Source organism: Vicia villosa, linkage group LG7 (genome assembly GCF_029867415.1).
Source record: "Vicia villosa cultivar HV-30 ecotype Madison, WI linkage group LG7, Vvil1.0, whole genome shotgun sequence".
NCBI lineage: Eukaryota > Viridiplantae > Streptophyta > Magnoliopsida > Fabales > Fabaceae > Vicia > Vicia villosa.
The window spans coordinates 96327204-96348279 of NC_081186.1; the positions used below are offsets into that span (position 1 = coordinate 96327204).

General features: G+C 37.3%; 1 protein-coding gene across 1 annotated transcript; it reads right to left on the reverse strand.

The window, feature by feature from the left end:
* Positions 1 to 2726: 2726 nt before the first annotated feature.
* On the reverse strand, positions 2727 to 6820 carry LOC131617903 (protein ACCELERATED CELL DEATH 6-like). The gene is made up of 3 exons (XM_058889171.1): positions 5799 to 6820; positions 3631 to 4181; positions 2727 to 3491 (listed from the first exon to the last, which is right to left on the reverse strand). Exons 1-3 carry the CDS (start codon positions 6733 to 6735, stop codon positions 2853 to 2855), a joined length of 2127 nt encoding a protein of 708 aa, XP_058745154.1. The 5' UTR covers positions 6736 to 6820; the 3' UTR covers positions 2727 to 2852.
* Between the last annotated feature and the right edge of the window lie 14256 nt (positions 6821 to 21076).

The window sequence follows — 21076 nt, forward strand, 5'->3', positions numbered from 1 at the left end:
TTGAGGCATAATTTCAGTGGACCTATTTCAACTTCAAGAGGATTTCTAAGTTCGGTGGAAGAGGTAAAAGAAGAGGTCTTTAATCATTTCGAGGCTAAATTTAAGGAGGATGATAACAATAGACTGATATTAGAAGGGGACATTTTTTAAACGCTGAGTTTGGGAGACAAAAGTTCTCTTGAATTACCTATTGAGGAAGCGAAAATTAAAGAGGCGGTATGGAGTTGCAATGGATCCAAGAGTCCAGGACCGGACGGATATTCTATTCTTTTCTTTAAGAGATGTTGGGAGTTTATTAAGAATGATGTGGTTCTCGTTTTTCTTGGCCTTGATCACTAAGTCTAACAACCCGTTGGATTTAGACGATTATAGACCAATTTGTTTGGTTGGTAGTATCCACAAGATTATCTCTAAAGTGTTGGCGGGAAGACTCAAAAAGGTTATAAAAAGTTTTATCTCTAATAGTCAAAGCACATTCGTTACGGGGAGGCAATTGTTGGATGGGGTTTTGGTGGTAAACGAGATGGTGGATTTTTCTATCTAGGAAAAGATAGGATGCTTGCTTTTCAAAGTAGATTTGGAAAAAGCATATGATAAGGTCAGTTGGGGTTTTCTTCGTTCTATGATGATAAGGGTTGGATTTGGTGAGGGTTGGTTGAAGTTGATGAACGCGTTGGTATTTACTAGTAACATGTCGGTGATGGTGAATGGTAGCCCCACCAAAGAATTCATGGTGGATAGGGGATTTAGGCAAGGCGACCCGATATCTCCTTTTCTTTTTGTCATCGTGGCGGAAGGATTGAAGGGCTTGGTGAACATAGTGGTGGAAAATGAATATTATGCGGGATTTGCTTTCAACGGAAGGAGTTTTATAGACGTTCTTCAATTTGAGGATGATAGGCTTTTGGTAGGAGATGGTAGTTGGTCTCATCTTTGGGCCATAAAATCGGTGTTGAGAACGTTTGAATTGATTTCGGGTCTTGGCATAAACTTCCATATAAGTAAACTAATCGGTATAAATATTAGCAACAATTTTTTGGAGGTGGCTACTAACTTTCTTGCTTGTAGGAGGGAAGGAAAAGAGTTTAGGTTTTTAGGTATACCAATCGGAAGAAACCCAAGAAGAATTTCCCCTTGGGATCCCTTGTTGAGGAATATAAAGAAGAGATTGGCTACTTGGAAAGGGAGGTTTCTTAGCTTCGGGGGAAGACTTACTCTTATAAAGTCGATTCTAGAAAGCTTAGCAATCTTCAATTTATCTTTTTATAAGGCGCCTAAGAAAATCACAAAAGAGATCTCTAAAATTCAAATTAATTTCTTGTGGGGTGGATCGGAAGATAAAAGGTGCATTCATTAGGCGATTTGGGAAGCAGTTTTTCTCCCAATCGAGAAGGGGTTTGGGACTTAGAAGGATCGGCAATATCAATTTGGCGCTTTTATGTAAGTGGAAGTGGAGAATTCTTGATCAACCCGATTCTTTGTGGTATGGGGTTTTGAAAGCAAGATATGAAGATATTAATCTTAGCGTGGTGTACGGGGGAGGAAAAGGCAAGGGGAAGGTTTCTATATCGTCATGGTGGAAGGATATTTTGTCCTTGGACTTAGTCAAATATCTAGAATTCTTCAACTCGGCTTGTAAATTCTCTATGGGAAATGGCTTCATTTCTTCACTTTGGCATTCCAATTGGACGCTTTAGGGCAAGTTAAAAGATCTTTTCCCACTGTTATTTTATGAATCTCATTTGCAGGATGTTGCGGTGGCTCTTATGGGAGGTTGGCGCGACAAAGAATGGTCGTGGGGGGACTTTGGTATCCCCCGTAAATGTTGGAACAACTCTACTGTAACGGATGAAACGCTGCTGTCACAGCAGGATTCGACAACAACCAGCCCCTTGGCCGGTTCTGGTATAGCATATGATATGTTGTTGATGCAGCAGGAGCTGAACGTTGTTAGTATTGATCAAAACAATCTCGATATAGTCCAATGGCAGGCAAAAGAGGAAGGGCTTTTCTCGGTTAAAAGTTGTTACCATATTATCAATTTGGTGCATATTCCTTTTGGTCCCTCAGGTAAGCACGATAAGGCGCTCATAATTGTTTGGAAGATGGACGTTCCGATGAAGATAAAAGCATTTGGATGGAGGTGTTTTGTTAATAAGCTCCCGACAAGAGTTGCGTTAACTCATAGAGGTATTCTCCCTTATTTCAATTCCTCTTGTGTTTTCTGTTGCATGAATGAAGAAACTATGATTCATTCGCTTTTGTCTTGTCCCAATGCAGACTTAGTTTGGAAGGATATTGTCGCTTGGATTGGTTTTGATAATTATAAAGCGGGGGATATAAAGGAAAGCTTTTTAAAATGGTTGAATTTCGGAAAGAAAGTTAAAGTTTGAAAGGGAAAGGAGGGAGTGGTGTGGTTGGCAGTTTGTTGGTCTCTTTGGTTGGTTTGAAATGGGATCATTTTTAGGGAAGAGACGTGGAACATTTCAGACATAGTTTGGGGTGTGAAAACGTTGGTTTGGAAATGGGCTTTTGTTGGGAAAAGTATCCAACCCAATTGTAATTTTTACGAGTTTAGTAAACATCATCTTCTTTATCTATTGTAAGATGCAATTGACGTATAATTTTCCTATAGTTTTTTTGTATCATACTTTGAGAACTTGGGTTATCTTATCAATATATCTCTTGCTTAAAAAAAATCAATTCTTAAACCAGTACCGTCACGATAAAACATTATTTGGCATTTATTGGTACACACAAGAAAAACATTCATAATTATTACAATATATGTACATAAACATATATTAGACACACACAAAAAGGGAGACAACACACCTTAATATTAACTTGTACTACCCCCAGGGTTTAAGACCTTGATCAATTTTACGTTCAGCACGTGATGCTAAATAAAGGAAAGGATAGTGAGAAATGTATCTCAATGGCTTTATAGTTGATGAAGATGGAAGGAAAAGGAGTATGTATAACAAAACCACAACTATAATGAATATCACACTTATAACCAAAAAAACATTGGCCAACCAACTAAGTTTACTGATGACAGTGTATATACCACCCATGAAAGCCAAAGCTAATGAAATGAGAGCGATTCCAAGAAGTGGCATCACAATTTTGAGGGTGAAAGTCACCAATTCGGTTAGTCCAAGTGTTGCCCAAAAGAGTATGATTGTAGCACTAATCGAACTGAACAATGATATTGTGATGAAGAGAATGAAAAATTGAAACATTGCATGATTTAAGTTATTTGCATTTCCATCCGCTTCACCGGGAACAGCTAAACATGCTGCTACCGATGCTGTGAGTATAAGGGTTGAAACAACTGTAAGGTTTTCTATTCTGTCCTTATATCTTTCTGAATCATTCTCTTTTTCTTTACTTTGTTTCTCACTTTGTTGGGATTCTTCATTGTGGGGTCTTACTTTCCTTAGACTTTGCTTTGCACCGGCAGATTTAAATGCACTCCATGTAAGATTCTGAAAATATTGCAAACATGTTAAAAAATTTCTACACCAGTTTAAAAGAATTGCTAATTCACTTTTTGTTAGCGTTTAAGACAAATTTAATGATTAATTTCACATTTTCTAGAGCTTAAAAGAGTATAGAGTAACTTGCCTGTCTCAAAGATGATTTTTCAACCCCGTAAAGTGCATTAACAATGTCAAGTGCTGTTTCATTGTTTTTGTTAACCAAATCAATATTCACTCTTTTGTTTTTTTCATTAACTATGTAATACACTGTTGTGGGATGACATGATCTTGCAGCTAAATGCAAAGGGGTATCTCCTTTATTATCCTTTTGGTTTATCAATTTATGATGTTTGAGAATTTCACTTTGTAATATGTAACAAACCACCTCATGTTTTCCATGGTTGGCTGCAATGTGAAGAATATTACGCTCATGAGAATAGTCAAGCATCTCGGTTGGATCTGGACAGTATTGTAACAACTTCTTCACTACTTCCACATGACCTCCATAAGAAGCTAGATGAATCGGGAAATAACCATTCTTGTCCCTTTGAATGGTGCAACATTCACATAATTCAAGTAAGAAATTAACCCCTTCAAGGTAACCTATAGATGCAGCATAATGAAGAGGAAGCCTTTCATGTTTGTCCTTTGAATGGATCCAAGTTGGCTTATGTTTTTGAATGATCCTCATCATTTCTGACACCAACAACAAAAAATTTATAGCCACTAATCTCTACTAAATGTTATTTTGGTTTAAAATATATCTTGTATCTATTTCTTAATATAATTTCTATTTTTTTTAGAAATGATCAATATTATTAAGAATATTTTTATTGAAATTCTTTTATAAAACATTTCATATATCTTTTGTAGAATCAAATATCTCACAAATTAGGCAACTCTCTTGTGAATTTCAACTAATATAAAAGTAGTGTTAACGCCAAACATATTGTTCCAAGATGTAAGGATTCGAGAGTGTATCTCACATACAATTGGTGACTCTATCTATTAGTATAGGGTTGGATGGGAGAATAAAGCAAGAAAATGTGCATCATTTCATATCAAAAAGTCACATGGATTTTTTTATCAAACATGAAGTGATGGATGAATCTATGTGATACTTTGTTGTTGGACTCTTTTGTGATTAGAGCTTTGTTCCTGTATAAATGGTAAAAATGGGGTTATTCTTTGACCTGAAATAATTCTAATGGGATTTCAATCCTTTTTTTGTGGATTTAAGTTTCTTTGGAGTGTGTCTTAAGATAGATGTGAATCATTTACTTAGTTGCAAATAATTACTTAACGTCTAGTCTTCCAAATAAAAGGATTATTTAAAATAAACTATGTTCCAGTAGTTGTAGAGAAAAGGAAGGCTAGATAGTGGTAGGTCACTATTGAATTAATGGTTAAAAAAGGTTTTGGTCGCTATAAATACTGTAGTTTTCATTTTTAGTTCCTCCCCGTCTTTAGACAATGGTTTTTACAAAAAAAAAATCATTCCCAAAAACCAGCTAAAATCCAAAAGGACTAAAAATGAAACTGAAGACCAAAAACTTATTTAACCCTTGAATTAATTAAGGTAATTTCTTTTTCTAACCTTATGAAAAGGGATGCTCCACCCCGAAACAAAACGGAAAACTCATACCTCTCAAAACACTCAAGAGGTAGAATACTCTCAGGTAATTTTAGAGATACTTATCAAAACGCACTACATTTCATTTTTGCCAACGATGCGTTCAGACATGCATCTCCATGAACAGTGAGTATTTTTGACTTTTTGCCAAGGGTTTAAAAAACATATATGGATGGAAAAGGAAATTACCTTAATTAAAAAACTTTCTAATTTTGTCTAGTTAATGGATCTCTTAGACGTTACTCTTAACATTAAATAAATGGGCCAATCATTAGTCAACTAGAAAAGACTTTATTATTAGAAGGTTGGTAGAAAAACATAGGTGTTATAAGTCAAGGGTTATTGGCGGATAGTTATTAAGTATTCCACCTAATGTTAAGGGTTCAAACCCGTTAGGTTTAATAATTATTGGCATACGCATGAAGATTTTAAGGAAGATGTTGCATATAGTAGCTAGGCAAATTAGGAGAACTTTGGGTTAATGAAATTCTATTTTAAGGAAAAACTTGATTTTTTAAAGGGTGATCTAAAATGGTAGAATAAGGAAGTGTTAGGATACTTGCATGGAAGGATTGAAAACCTAAGAGAGAAGATTAAGTTGATTAATGTTCTCTTATGAGACCAGGCTTTATAAGAAAAACAACAGTATCATCTAACTTTGTAAACATGTAAACACAAACCTTGATTATGCATCATGATTGCTGCTACAAAGGGCGATAATCCCTTTGGCATCAAATCATTCTTGCGACATTTCTCCAATATTAGATCAACTGCATCCTTTTTTCCATTTTCAACTGCAAGGTAAAGTACTGTTTTCTTTGCATGGTTAACAATATCTATTGTATAATCGTAACAACTATTTGACGATGACTTCTGATTCTGATCTTTAGTTTGGAAAATTTCACAAACATTGAAAATCATATTCCCGCCAATTTTGCTCTTGTCGCATAACATTACCTCATGAAACATAGTGTTGCCTTGATTATTATCCCGTTTCACAAAGGTTAATAGTTCCTCCCTAATACGCTGTTCGAAATCATCTTTCGATTGACGGCTGCTATTTGACATTGTTTTTAATTGCTGCATTTGAAATCTAGTATAACCTTCTAATAGAATTTTAACAGTTGAGATGTTTCCACCTCTTGCAGCTACATGTAAGACACTATCATTGTTTTTATTATTTTCTGACAAAAGTTTTGGGGCACGTTTAATTAAACGAGCAACAATGTCATCGTTACCATTCCAAGCTGCAATATGCAGCACACTGATTTTCATAGGGGTCTCAATTTCAGTTTGATGAGAAGATTCATCTAACAAATTATTTGGACCTCCATATAGCAAGTGATATGCTTCACTTATCAAATTAAATTGATTATCGAGTTCGCAACATGTTTCAATGATCTTTTCTACTCCTGAGGGTTCACTTTCAAGATCAAGATCCCTTTCCTCCTGAATCTGAATTAGTAAGGCTACAGCTTCATCTTGATCTGGATTAACCATACTCATCCTAGGTCCCCATTTATTTTCTTTTTCTATTTTAATATACTCGGGTAATAAGGCTTCATCTTGAATTTGATTATCCAAAGCAATAAGCGGTGTCCCGTCCTCACGCTTCATATTGAAATCTCAACCGTTGATGAGATGATTGTGTCTTTAATATTTGCAAGCCAAAATTTGAAATGTCAATAAATATTTTGATACAACTTCAACTTTATGCATTGTATGTTTAAAAAAATATACCGTAAGAAAAACATCAAACATTTTTGTGTTATAAAAAAAGGGTTAGCAACACACTTGTTAGCAGACACATTTTTAATTAAAAAAAAAATTTATTGTTTAAATATCGTCTAATTCAGCCAACTATGTTAAAATGCAGAGTTGTGTACTGAAAAACATCAAGATCCTGAATTAAGGCTTCATCTTGATTTGGATTAAAATATAGTAACAAACCAAAGTTGTCAGAACTTCTAAGCAAATTAATCCACTTTTATATACTAAATTATATATTACAGAATCACCACTAGCATTCAATGACATACGTATCCAGTAAACTTGTATATATGCAGAAAATGTAGAGCTAAGATGAATTAAAATTTAATGACAAACCAAAATATTGTCTGAACTGCTTCAAGCTCGATCACCCAGCAAATTAATCAGCTTTCCCCTTGCGTATTGGTTGCTACTGATGACTCTGAAAAATAAAAATATATATCTATCTATATATAGTATTGTAATTGATTCTTTAATGTTCTTTACTTGTGTATTGCCACTTATTTACTCTCTCTTTTGTTCTATTTAAGCCTCTCCTATGCAATTAAAGAACAATTCTTTTCTCTATTAACAATAAAAGATATATATCCTCCCTTTTCTTCATTTGGAAGGACTAAACAAGTTTGCCAAAAGATTCAGATCCCATAGTTTTTCGTTCATTTGGTAGATTTGAGGCTAATATTTTATGATTATTATTTAAACATGTGTATTTGAGAATGATATTCAATATCACAAAATTAAAAATAAGAGTGAATAATTAATTAGTAGAATGTAATCTATCAACATTTGTACATATTCTCTAACTTTCAATATAATAAAACAACAAATTTCGTCGAATTTTGAAAAGTACACATAACTGAGCTTAGGGCATAAAAAGGTATCAAACTGGCCTTTCAAACACACCAATACAAAAACAAACATGAAAATAAATTCACATATACAAAAAAAAAAATTCAAGACAACAAGAAAAGAAAAGCAACAGTCAACCGACCACTAAAAGAGAATACCACACTAACATTAACCACACATGTGAAGATGAATGCATCTCTCATCTTCAGAAAGTGAAAGAGAGGCAAGGGAAGAAAGGGATAAGATTGCTTGAATAGATCATACATGTGTGCAGGTTTTATAGGACCTGAATACACACTCAGCAAGCTATAACTACTCTGGGAAATCGTTACCACACAGTAACAAACTTCTAACCGAAACGGTTATAATTCACCTATACAAAGTAAACAGTAATACACATTGCATACAAGTAATCAGCTTAGCAATATATCTAACACCCCCCCTAAAACTGAAGTGGACGATGCTGGGTAGAGGACCTAGAGTTTGTGACGCAACTGTTCAAAGGCTGCAGAACCAAGAGGTTTGGTTAATGTATCAGTAATCTGTGCCGCTGCTGGAACATGTTGTATGTGCATATGTTTTGAGACAACCCTTTCACGAACAAAGTGGATATATAACTCAATGTGCTTCGTACAAGCATGTAACACAAGATTATGGGAAAGTAGAACTGCACTAAGATTATCACATAACAGAACTGGTGTGTGAAAGGGAATGTGAAATTCAACAAGTAATGATTCTAACCGCAGTAGTTCAGAGGTGGTATGAGCCAACGTCCGATATTCTGCTTCTGTGCTCGAACGGGCTACTAAGGACTGCTTTTTGGAGCTCCAAGCAACCAGATTAGGGCCAAAGAATAAGCATGATCCTGAAGTCGATCTTCTGTCATCAGGATCGCTTGCCCATTCAGAATCACTGTAGGCACGGACAGAGAACTTAGAACCTGCAATGGAAGGAGATAATAACAAACCACAAGCAATAGTGCCACTTAAGTATCTTAAAATTCTCCTAACTACAGCCCAATGAGTGTCCAGAGGGCTTGCCATGAACTGGCATGCTTTGTTAACACTGAAGGAGATATCAGGTCTTGTTAAGGTAACATATTGGAGAGCTCCAACAATAAACCTATAAAGTTGAGGATCAGCAAAATAATTGGTGCCATGTCTACTCAATTTACACGTGCTCAGCATAGGGGTGGGAACACCATTTGCACCATCCATCTTGGCTCTGGAGAGAAGGTCTTTGATGTACTTTGTCTGAGTAAGTAATAAGGACCCATTAGACTGAAATTTAACTTCAAAGCCCAGAAAGTAACTAGGTCTGCCTAGTTTCTTCAATGTGAATTCATGATGTAGTTTGTTGATGAGATCATGAATGAGAGCAGAGCTAGAGCCAGTAATTAGAATATCATCTACATAAACTAAAGCATATAGAGATATACCTTGTTTAAAGTATACAAACAGAGAAGTGTCACACCTGGAAGCACTGAATCCAAACTGCAATAGTGCATGAGTGAGCTTATCATACCAGGCCCTAGGGGCTTGTTTAAGTCCATATATAGCTTTGTGAAGCTTACACACTAGAGACCTATCACCAGTAACAAAGCCAGGAGGTTGAGTCATGTAGAATTCTTCTTGAAGAATACCATTCCGAAATGCATTATTAACAACAACTTGTTGAATATCCCATTGATGAGTGAGAGCGAGAGTTAAAATGAATCTGATAGTTGTTGGCTTAACCACAGGTGAAAAGGTTTCTATAAAATCAAAACCCTCCTCTTGATGATAGCCTTTGGCCACAAGCCTGGCTTTATGTTTATTAATAGAACCATCAGCATTCTGTTTGAACTTAAAAATCCATTTGCACCCTACAACTTTTCTATCAAGAGGCATAGTAGTTAAGGTTCAGGTTTTATTTGCTAGCAAGGCATTGAATTCAGTCTGCATAGTTTGTGCCCACTCAGGTTTGTTCAAGGCCTGTTTGGAACTGGTAGGTTCACAAGCAGTGTTAACAACAAAGGCTTTAGGTTTTGAATTTCCTGTTTTGGCTCAAGTAAGCATAGGATGATCATTGACTAAAAAGGTGGGAGTGGAATTAGGAGCAGTAATGGAGGGAGAGTTTGAAGAGCTGGAGACAAGAATGGGAGAAGAGATAGTTAATTCATTTGAAGAAGGAGAAAGATGAACTGTGTCTAAGACATTTGGTGCTATGGGAGTTGAATGTGGCAGTTCACTATTATCAATGCCCTCAGGGCCGTGAGCTGGACTAGTATTCAGAGTAACTCTATTATCCTCAGGATAAACAGATGTGACATTAGGCATAGGTGAAGTCTCATTAGGAGAAGTAGGAGTAATTTTTTCAGGAGATAAAGGTGGTGGTTGTTGGCCTATGACAGGTATGTCATTGATAGACTGGACACTATGACTGGACATATGAGGTCTGAGTTGGACATGAGGTACAGTGTCAGACACATGAGTTGGAGAGTGTGTATTGGTATGTGAAACTGATGCACCAGGCTGGACATTTGCTAAAGGAGCAGAAGAATTCACATTGGGACAAGGTAAAGAATACTGGGCAGAATTATGATTAGTACTTGACTGAACAGAGGAAAACAATTTGGAAAAAGGAAAGTTGTGCTCATCAAAGGTAACATCCTTGGACACATATTTTTTCCCTCTCTACTGAGACATTTGAACCCTTTGTGTTGGGTGGACACTCCTAAATAAACACACTCTTGACTTTGACACTGCAATTTATGTTTATTGTATGGTCTTAGTAGAGGGAAGCATGAGCAGCCAAACACTTTTAAAGTATTATATTTTGGCTGTTTTCCATACAGGGCATGAAATGGGGAGGTATATTTTGGCAATGTAAGAGCTGGTAGCCTATTGATCAGATATGTGGAAGTGGGTAAACTATGGTCCCAGTAGATTAGTGGGATAGAAGAATGAGCCAAGAGGGTTAACCCCATTTCAACTATATGTCGGTGCTTTCGCTCAACAGTCCCATTCTGATGCGAGGTATGAGAGCATGTAAGCCTGTGTGTGATGCCTAATTCTGTCAAGAACTTTGTGAATGGACGAAATTCACCACCAAAGTCTGACTGAACAGATTTAATGGTGACCTGAAACTATGTTTTAACAAACATATGAAAAAGTTTGAATGCTTGTAGAGCATCAGACTTCTGTTTAAGAAAATACAGCCAGGTGTATTTTGTATGACCATCAACAAATGCTATGTAATACCTATAACCCGAGCTAGAGGGCAAGGGAGAGAGATCCCACAACTCAGTATAAATAACATCAAATAGATTAGGGTAGACAGTGTTAGTCAAAGGAGCATGAATTCTATGTGCTTTACCAAGATTATAAGCAGTACGTCAGAAAGAACTATGTTTATTAATAGCAGAAATATTACATAGTTTAACTTGCACACATAATCTTCCTTCCGCTTTTTGACATACCCTTCAGGTTGCCTCATCAGGATCGTTTCATCTAGATTACCATACAAGAACACAGTCTTCACATCCATCTGTTCGAGTTCAAGGTCGAACTGTGCCACCATGGCAAGCAACATTCGAATGGACCTATGCTTCACAACAGGAGAAAACACATCATTGAAGTCGACACCTTCTTTCTGAGTGAAACCCCTTGCAACTAACCTTGCCTTGTATCTTTTCGACGTCACTCCTTCAATTCCTTCCTTAACTTTGAAAATTCATTTACAGCTGACTAACCTTGACCCAGCAAGTTTCTTGATCAGTTCCCAAGTGTGATTATCATGAAGATATTTCATCTCATCATCCATGGCCTTTAGCCATTCAGTCTTATTTTGACTCCTAATAACTTCCTTAGAGTCTCTAGGTTTTTCGTCTAGAACCTACTTGCAGAGATTAAGACATAAGCTATAAGATCTGCATACCCAAGTCTCTGAGGTGCCTTGATGACTCTTCTCGACCTATCTCTCGACAATAGGTAGTCATCGACAGTTTCCTCATTTTCCTCAGCATCATCTACTTCTTCTTCGACTTCATCAAGGATATGTAATTGAACATCAACATGCTCCACCTCAACAGGAATCTCTACCTGTTCCAGCTCTTCGTCAGATGTTTCTGTACTTCGACCAATACCATCAGTTTTCTTAAAAGCCATTTCAGCTTCATTGAAAACTACATCTCGACTGGTGATACACCTCCTGTGACCTGGCTCTAGGCACCATAGCCTATAAGCTTTGACTCCTTCAGGGTATCCCATGAACATGCATTTAAGAGCTCTAGGTTCGACCTTGTCTTGCCTAATGTGAGCATAGGCTACACAGCCAAATACTCTCAGTTTGTCGAGATCTGGTGGATGTCCCGACCAAACTTCTTCAGGTGTCTTCATATCTAACACTGTCGAAGGACATCTGTTTATCAGATATGTTGTTGTCGAAACAGCCTCAGCCCAAAACACCTTCTTTAACCCCGCACTAGTCAACATGCATCTGGCTCTCTCCAAAATAGTTCGATTAAACCTTTCAGCCAAACCATTTTGTTGGGGAGTCCCTGCAGTAGTTATGTGCCTTGCAATACCAGAGGCCGCACAAAAACTGTCGAATGCCTCATTGCAAAATTCAAGGCCATTGTGGTTCTCAACCTCTTGACCTTTCTGTCAGTCGGATTTTCGACCAGAGTCTTCCAACTTTTGAAATTCTCAAAAGTTTCATCCTTAGTCTTCTGGATGAATACCCATAACTTCCTGGAATAATCATCAACTATGGATAGAAAATACCTTGCTCCTGAATGTGATGGACACCTTGCATGCCCCCAAAGATCAGCATGGATGTAATCAAGGGATCCATGTGTTCTTTCTTTGCCTTTGTTGAACTTCACTCTGCAAGATTTTCCAAATACACAGGGTTCACAAAACTTTAGCTTTTCGATTTTATCTCCACCAAGCAGATTTTGTTTCCCTAATTCGACCAGACCCCTTTCACTGACATGGCCCAATCTCATGTGCCAGATTTGTGTCTTTAACAAAGGTTTTGTGGATGCAACATTTTTCGAACCACTTACAACTTCAGCCTCAAGGGTATACAAGCCTTGTTTCTTTACGCCTCTCAAGACTTCCTTCGACCCCTTCATGACTCTTAGGATACTTTTCTCTCCTTGGAAAACATATCCTTTCTTGTCGAATTCACAAAGAGAAAGCAGATTTCTATTCAAATCAGGAACATACCTTACTTCAGTCAACAACCTTATTGACTCATCATGGAGCTTGAATCTCACAGATCCAACACTTGCAATTTTGCAAGCCTTGTTGTTTCCCATCAATACTGATCCACCATCTAGATCACATAAATCCTCGAACAAGTCTTTGTTTGGAGTCATGTGCCAAGTGCAACCTGAATCCATAATCCACTCTCTTCTCGAGTCACTACTTGAAACCACAAGAACATTAGATGATTCAAAATCATCTTGAACAATGGTTGCCTTGCCATTATCCTTACCTCCATTATCTTTCAGGCGTTCAGGGCACACTTTTCTTGTGTGACCTTCCTTCTTACAATGATAGCATCGAATTCCAGATGCTTCGCCACTGTAAGACTTCGGTAAATTAGCTACGAATTGTTCGTAGCAAAACCCAGAACACGAAAATAGCGAATGCGCATACGTTTGAATAAACTTGGCGTGACCCTATCACCTTACTCGTCTCAACCATGCGAACCAGGCTATACCATCAATTAACCTTAATTTAGCTCCTATGAAAAAACCCCAATCCGAAACCCTAGAACCTTGCTCGGCCTCCAATGGCCGATTACGCTATGATGCCCCAAAACACAATTAATTAACCCAGAAACGTTCACAGCAATAATACAAACCCAAACACACAATCAAATCATCATGAACATGCGTGTACTATGCTAATCGATCCAGTTTTTGAAACTACATACCTCGGCTATTATGGAGAAATTCTGGGGGTGTTGACGATGCCTGAGTATCCCAATAGCTTCAGTGAACGTCAATGAACGGGTTGCAACCCTTAGAAACCTTCGACAATCTCTAATTCCCCAAATCCGAATTCACCTTCTTTGTGAATTTTGAGTTCTTGAATGCTCTGCTCCGATTCAATTTTCCCACCCCTATTCTGTTGCTAAGTGTTGTATACTTATAGGACAATAGAATTAGGTTAAAAAACAAAGCCCAAAGCATTTGTATCCAATATTTCCATGTTTATGAAAATTGATCTTATTCTTGAATAATAAGCTATATATTTGGCCAAAATTTGTATGAATCTTTTCCCTACTGTTTTGTCACGAAAATAGATTATATTTTGGCATTAATGTTGATTGGAAATCAACAAAATTTCTTCCTTAACAAAATATTTGATTTTCCATTTATTTAAATCATTAAAAATTAATTTTAAATGAAATAAAATTGTATGAAATCAAATAAAATGTTTATTATTCGTGGCATGTGTTTTGGATAACTTATGGGCCAAGTTTAAGTCATAAAAGTGTGGGCCTTTTTGCAAGAAATCCAATTTGAACTTTGTCATTTCACATTTTGCCTCCAAGAATCAACCAACTTTGATCAATCATATCTCACTCAATTCTTAAGCTATGAGGGAGTTCTAGGACTTTTTGGAAACCTCAAGAGGTCCTCTATAAGCCACTTTGGAACATATTTTCCATTTGGAGCTTTTATCTTGATCATACCCTCTTTGCAAGAAAACTGCTTTTGAAAGATGCTTGAAAATGACCTATAATCTTTTGCACTCTATCTCTTAAATGAAGCATTTCTAGCCCTGGCTTGTGAGAGGCAAAGTTGTAGAGAATCCAATTTCCTTCAAAATAGGCTTTGAGTGGGGAATTTTTGATGTTCCATGTGAAAGTTATGCCCAGTCAAAGTTGGGTTGACTTTCTCTTAAGAAACCCTACTTTGAACCTTTTGTGCTTGTTCATCTCTGAGTTTCATTTATGGAATCATGATCAATCCTTGATCAAATGATGGTTATGCACCTCTATACTTGATGTTTGACCAATGATCATAGGTTTGAATCATGCTTTGATTGTAGTTGGCCTTTAGGATTGGATCAGTTGACTGTGGATCTTGGGATTGTTTGAGCAAAGCTTTGGGATTGAATCTTGAACTTTGAATCATTGTAAATGGAATATGGAAGGCAAATTTTGGGGTATGACAGCTGCCCCTGTTCAATCTTCTTGAACCTGAAGAGGTAGAAGATGATTGGACACTGAAATGCCCTTAAATTTGCTTGCGTAGGGAAGGATTTCTGTGGGAGATGGATTTATAGATGCCACCTGTTTGCCTGGCGGGGCATTTGTCTAAAGCATATGCTTTTTAGACCTGGATCATTTGATTGTATCTGAGGAGAGAGGAAGTAATGTCTTACATAAGACTACCTGAAGAGGTTCCTGAATAGGATATATCGAAAGTTGATGCGAAGAAGCTTAGGCTTTGAACAATGCTTAGGAAGAATGTCTTGGAGAAGACTTACTGCGGAGTTCTTTAAAAGCATTAGGTATGTCTTAGAATAGATTGGATAAACATTTTAAGAAGGCTACCTAGAAAGGTATGATATGGCTTAAATAAGACTCACCTAGAAAGGCTCCTAAAGAGATATGAAACGTCTTAAACAGGACTACCAAGACAGGTTATGGTACGTCTTAAACAAGACTAACCTAGAAAGGTTCTCCGGAATAATACGACACGCCTTAAACAAGACTATAAGGTTAACTTGGATATGTCTCAAACAAGACTGACCTATAGAGGCTCCTGAAGAGGATAAGGAGGAATTGGATACATGTCTTTAAGAAGATTACCTAGAAAGGAATGATATGTTCTAAACAATACTAACCTAGAACAGTTTTTGGAAATGGTGTGATACGTCTTACACAAGATTCACCTGGAAAGGCTCTTAGATAGGATACGGGATATCTTAAACAAGACTTACCTAGAGAGGTTCCTATAAAGGGAACGATACATTTTAAACAAAACTACCTAGAAAGATTCCTATAAAGGGAACGATATGTTTTAAACAAAACTACCTATAAAGGTTCCTATAAAGGGAATGATATATTTTAAACAAAACTACCTATAAAGGTTCCTATAAAGGATATGGCATGTTTTAAACAAAACTACCTATAAAGGTTCCTATAGAGGACATAAGACGTTTTAAACAAAACTACCTAGAAAGGTTCCTGTAAAGGACATAAGACGTTTTAAACAAAACTACCTAGAAAGGTTCCTATAAAGGACATGAAACGTTTTAAACAAAACTACCTAGAAAGGTTCCTATAAAGGACATGATGTGTTTTAAACAAAACTACCTAGAAAGGTTCCTATAAAGGACAAAAGACGTTTTAAACAAAACTACCTAGAAAGGTTCCTATAAAGGACATGGGACGTTTTAAACAAAACTACCTAGAAAAGGTCAGGATACGTCTTACACAAGACTGCTTGGAAAGGTTAGGATAATTGTCTTGGACAAGACTACCTGGAGAGGTAAGAAATTCTTAGATTGCTTCTGGATTGTCTTTGAAGAAAGACTTGGAATGAGGTATTAGAATTGTATCTGTTAGGATTGAATCGTTGATACGATCGTATTTGCACTGTAATTGGATGATAACATCCTTCTGATTATGAAGTGACTTGAAAAGGCAGTGTTAGTTGTATGCAATGTTATGATGCATGTGTCATGTAATGAGATTCTCAAAATAAATGAGAATTATGCATGTATGCTGATCCCACACTGCGGGACGCAAATAGTACGGGCGTGGGAAGATCAGTTACGCAACAATGCTCCTTGTGTTTGAATTCTTGAAAGATATGCCCCTAGTCAATAGGATTCTTGATTGTAAGTGTTGATTTGAATGTGAAGCAGATGCTTTTCAGAATGGGTCCTGCGTTTCGGTTGCGCCCGACGGACAGTGATTTGCTGAGTACTTAGAATGAGATGATATCTTTTATAAGACTACCTGAAGAGGTCCTTGGAAAGAATGGGAAATTGTCTTAAACAAGACTGCACTTTAAACAAAGCTCAAAGAGATGTGTTTGTGCAGAGGGTCAAAAATATTCCCATAGAGGATAAAGACTGTTTTTAAGGAATGTGGGGTTTTAAACAAAACTTAGGAAAAACATCTTGAAGAAGGTCACCCAGAAAGGATGGTGAACTGTCTTAGAGAAGACTCTGTACTTTAAACAAAGCTTGACAAGGTTCTTGAAAGCATAAGAGAAGTTTGAATATGTCTTAAAAGACTAACTGAAAAAGTTAAGAGATGTCTTACAGAAGACTACCTAGAAAAGGTTCTTAGAAAGGAACATGTCTTAGAGAAGACTGTTTGAAAGGGTTTGAAAATAGAGAGGATAAGAAAATGGGTCTTAAAAGACTATCTGAAAAAGGCTCCTAGAAAGGGTAAAAAGTATTTGAACATGTCTTAAAGAAGACTATATGGACAGATTGAGAAATGTCCTATAAAGATTCCTGGAAAGGATGTGAGAGTGGTATTGACCCCATCTGATACTGAGTGACCTTTGCAACGTGCCCCCAGGTAATGGGCTTGCCCCATAAGCTATTCAGCGTCCTTGAGAGATTCTATGGATCTTGATTAGATTGCCCCATGTAAATGGGATGATGACGGGTTATGCCCTGTGTACACATTAGCCATCCCGGTCATGTGTAAGGGATGTTTCTTCTTTTGATAAGCTTCTTTTGTTGAAGGCTCTTTCGTCTATCGATAGGATTTTTTGTCATTAGCCATGCCCCTTGCAACTTCTCCCTGATGTTTAAACATCTGAATCCACATAGACAAGTGTACTTTGTAATGAAATTCATAAGATGCGAATGCATATGTTTGTCTTGAAAGTTTAAAAACATTTTTTTGAATAAAACAAGTTTTTTTTGTAAGAAGTGATATCAACTCAGGAGTTATAGTAGACCTTAAGGAGTCGGGATACCTTTACTAACGATATGCTTTCGAACTAACCATGCTTCAGTTAGGACTTTTAAGGGTTGTAACGTGGCCTGGTTCACGGTTTAAAGAAACAAAAGATAGAGGCTCAAAGTTTATTTGTACCCATCCCAATCTTCGTGATGTTCTCCAGTCCTATGCTCAGTTAACTATGCATTTAGTTTCCAAGAGAATTTGGGGAATTATGACATTGTCATGATGGTTCAAAAACCAAAGGTTTATCTGCAAAGGCAGTCATTCTCCTTTTTGTGATATCTTTCCTTTTGTCGAAGGTACATAGTGACCTCTTTTCGACTTTGTTATCCCTAACTTTTGCCTGAATTGTTCATTTTAAAACTACAGTCAGCGGGATGCCCCAATTTTGCCTAAGTCTCCTTAATAGGTTTTGACTTAGCAGGCCCTTGCATTGCTTTCTCTTTTTTCTTTGCGGATACTGACTGCCAGACTTAATGATGACGGGGAACCATCGGTGATTATGTTCAAAGGAACGACTTGGAATGATTAAGTTAACTGAGCAGCTACCCTACCCCAGGTTATATATGAAGGGTTTTATTTTATATGAAGGAAAACTCCTACTTCTTTAGGCTCAAAGGGGTTGACAAGGGATTAACATCCTTATATCTCCATTATTTAGGAATTGAACAATGCCTGTACATCGTCAACATGGTCTGTTCGAAAGCGTAGTGTATGAAATTGTGGTATCGTTTTCGTCATTCTCCCTCTAAAGGTGTACGACTTTAATCGAGAGTTGAATATCACAAAGGAGAAAACCAAGTAAAAACACCGTTTTGAATATAGTGAGAACACTAGGAATGAATCAAGACAAACGTAAGCAATGCATTAATGATTGTTGTAAAGTACATAGCATATGTCATAAGACTAATGTTTAAACAAACGGAAAGAAATTGCGAATGAAAACAAAACTAATGATCTGAGAAATCCTCCTTCTAGCCACCTATGGCTTTAGACTTGCTAGGATCTTCGAACTCAATGAGCCCTTCTTCAATCAAATCTTGTATCTTGTGTTTCAACGGCCCACAATCCTCTGTATCATGACCAGGACTGTCTGAATGATAAGCGCATCTAGCATGATGCTTGTACCCGGGAGCGGGGTTAGCTGGAGCTGAGTATGGAAGCAGCAGAGTTATCAAGTTCTGACTGAGCAGATGTTGCAGAGCTTGAGACAGCGGCATGTGCAATGGGGTAAACGATCGTTTTGGCTTGGACCTCCAGGGGCGTTGGCCACCCTGTTGTTTTTGCTGATCCTTCCGTTGTAGTGTTGGTGTCTGATTAACCAGGATTGCTCCAACGGTGTTGGGTTCCTTTTTTCCGTCATATGACTTCTTTGTGTGATAGGAACCTGAGGGCGCCCCTTGTATCTTCCCATTTTTGATTCCATCTTCAATTCTCTCACCAATGACTACCAAGTCCGAGAACCCTGAAGATATGCTTCCGACCATCTTGTCGTAGTATGGTCCTTGCAAGGTGCTCATAAATATGTCCACCAGTTCTTTTTCCATTAGGGGAGGTGTTAGCTGAAGATTTCGTTTTGAAGTATTTATCCTTCGAAGAGGTAGAAAATCGAAGGAAAGATGGTTACTGATGGCCATCCCTTAAAAATAAAAATGACTACTGATGGTCATGCTTCGAGAGTAAATATTTCTAAGTTCACTATGAAGATAATGAATATTGAAAGCTAGTGAAAAGTATGTGTCTTCGGGGACTTAGACGAATTTGTAAATATATTCAAGTATTACTACTTAGCGTGTTTTTTAGTAGTGTTTGTTTAATACACTGCCACGCGTCGAAGACGGACTCAGGCGGGAAGATTTGAAATTCGAAGACGGTTTCGTAACTGTCCAAGTAACAGATGGCATCGCTAGGAGTTTTTATGAGAAACGTGGCAGCAGATTGGTATAGGACCGTTAAGGTCGAAACTAGTATAAATAGGAGTCTTAATGTTAGGATTCTGTGTGTTCATTTTGTACAAATCACTCACATATTTACTCAAGTATCAAGCGTTAAGAGAAAGAGTTCGCTGAGAAAATGTACGTATGACACCACCATTTTAATACATGTGTATTATCTTTTGTTTTTATCTTCCAGAATTACTGCATTTCGTTTACTTCTTGCCATTTACATTTCTGTATCTTTACTTTAACGTCATTTACTTTCGAATTACTTTCATGCTATTTACTTTCAAAGTCTTTTACATTTTTGCAGTTTAAGATTCTTTACGTTTCAATAGTCCTTTTAATTTTCTATGTTATGTTACTTATCTTTTCGTTGAAGTCACATTTATATATAACAAAGTGATTGTCAAGACTATTTGTTCTTTAATCGAACAACGCTTATTGAAGAAGACAAATAATGAATATGGTTCGAATAAACATTGATAACAATCTTCTTGACTATGTGTCCTAGGATCAATCTAGTCGATCCTGCAAGTAACCAAATCATATTTATTATAGTTTGGAAGACTAGCGGTTGTTTACCGGAAATCACCGTAAACAAATTGGCACGCCCAGTGGGACAGTGTCAAGCAGATTGTTTTAATCAAGTGCTTTATTTTTGTCTAGACAAAATCAAGATCTTGTATGAACCTTAGGAACGGTAAATTAAAGAACAGTGCACAACCGATTCCCAAACGAAGGTACAACAAGAAAATGGTTGTTACGGCCAGTGCAGGGGGTGATCGAGATACCCCACAAGGTTCAGGATCAGGAGCGGCAAATTCGACTTCTACTCAAGAAACACGAGATGCAACGGGTCCAAATGGATCGAGACCTGCAGATAATTCCCAGGCTTTGCCTGAAAATAATACAGGGCCTTCAGGGACTATTCTAGTTTCAGTGTCGACAACCGCACCCTCATCCACAAGCGCAGAGGACGTATTGTTTGCCTCGACAAATGCTGCAAATAATTTGCATGGTCAAGGCACGAATTCTGCTTTCGAATGGAGGCCAAATAGTTCATATGGAATGCCATACCCATATGGAACAGGCGTACGAGGGGCAGGATCTATATATGCCCCAACTAACAATGCGACATTTTCACCGAATGTTAGTTCAGTGGGTCGAAGTGCACATAACACTGGTTTTTCTACCCAGGTGCCTCATTTTACCACAAATAACCAAGCAGCACTTCGACAAGAAATGGATGCAAGCAACCATGATATGGTAGGGGTTTTGGCCAGAGAATTGACTTCAGTTTTAAGCCCACTAATGGCAAATGTTACTACTACAAATGGAGAAAACATGGAGACTTTCCAAAAGATATCATCTCAAATGAATCGAATGGCAGAATTCATGGGAATAACGCCACCTAAAAGGAAAGACAAACAGCCTTTGAATCAAGAAGAGAGGCCCATTTT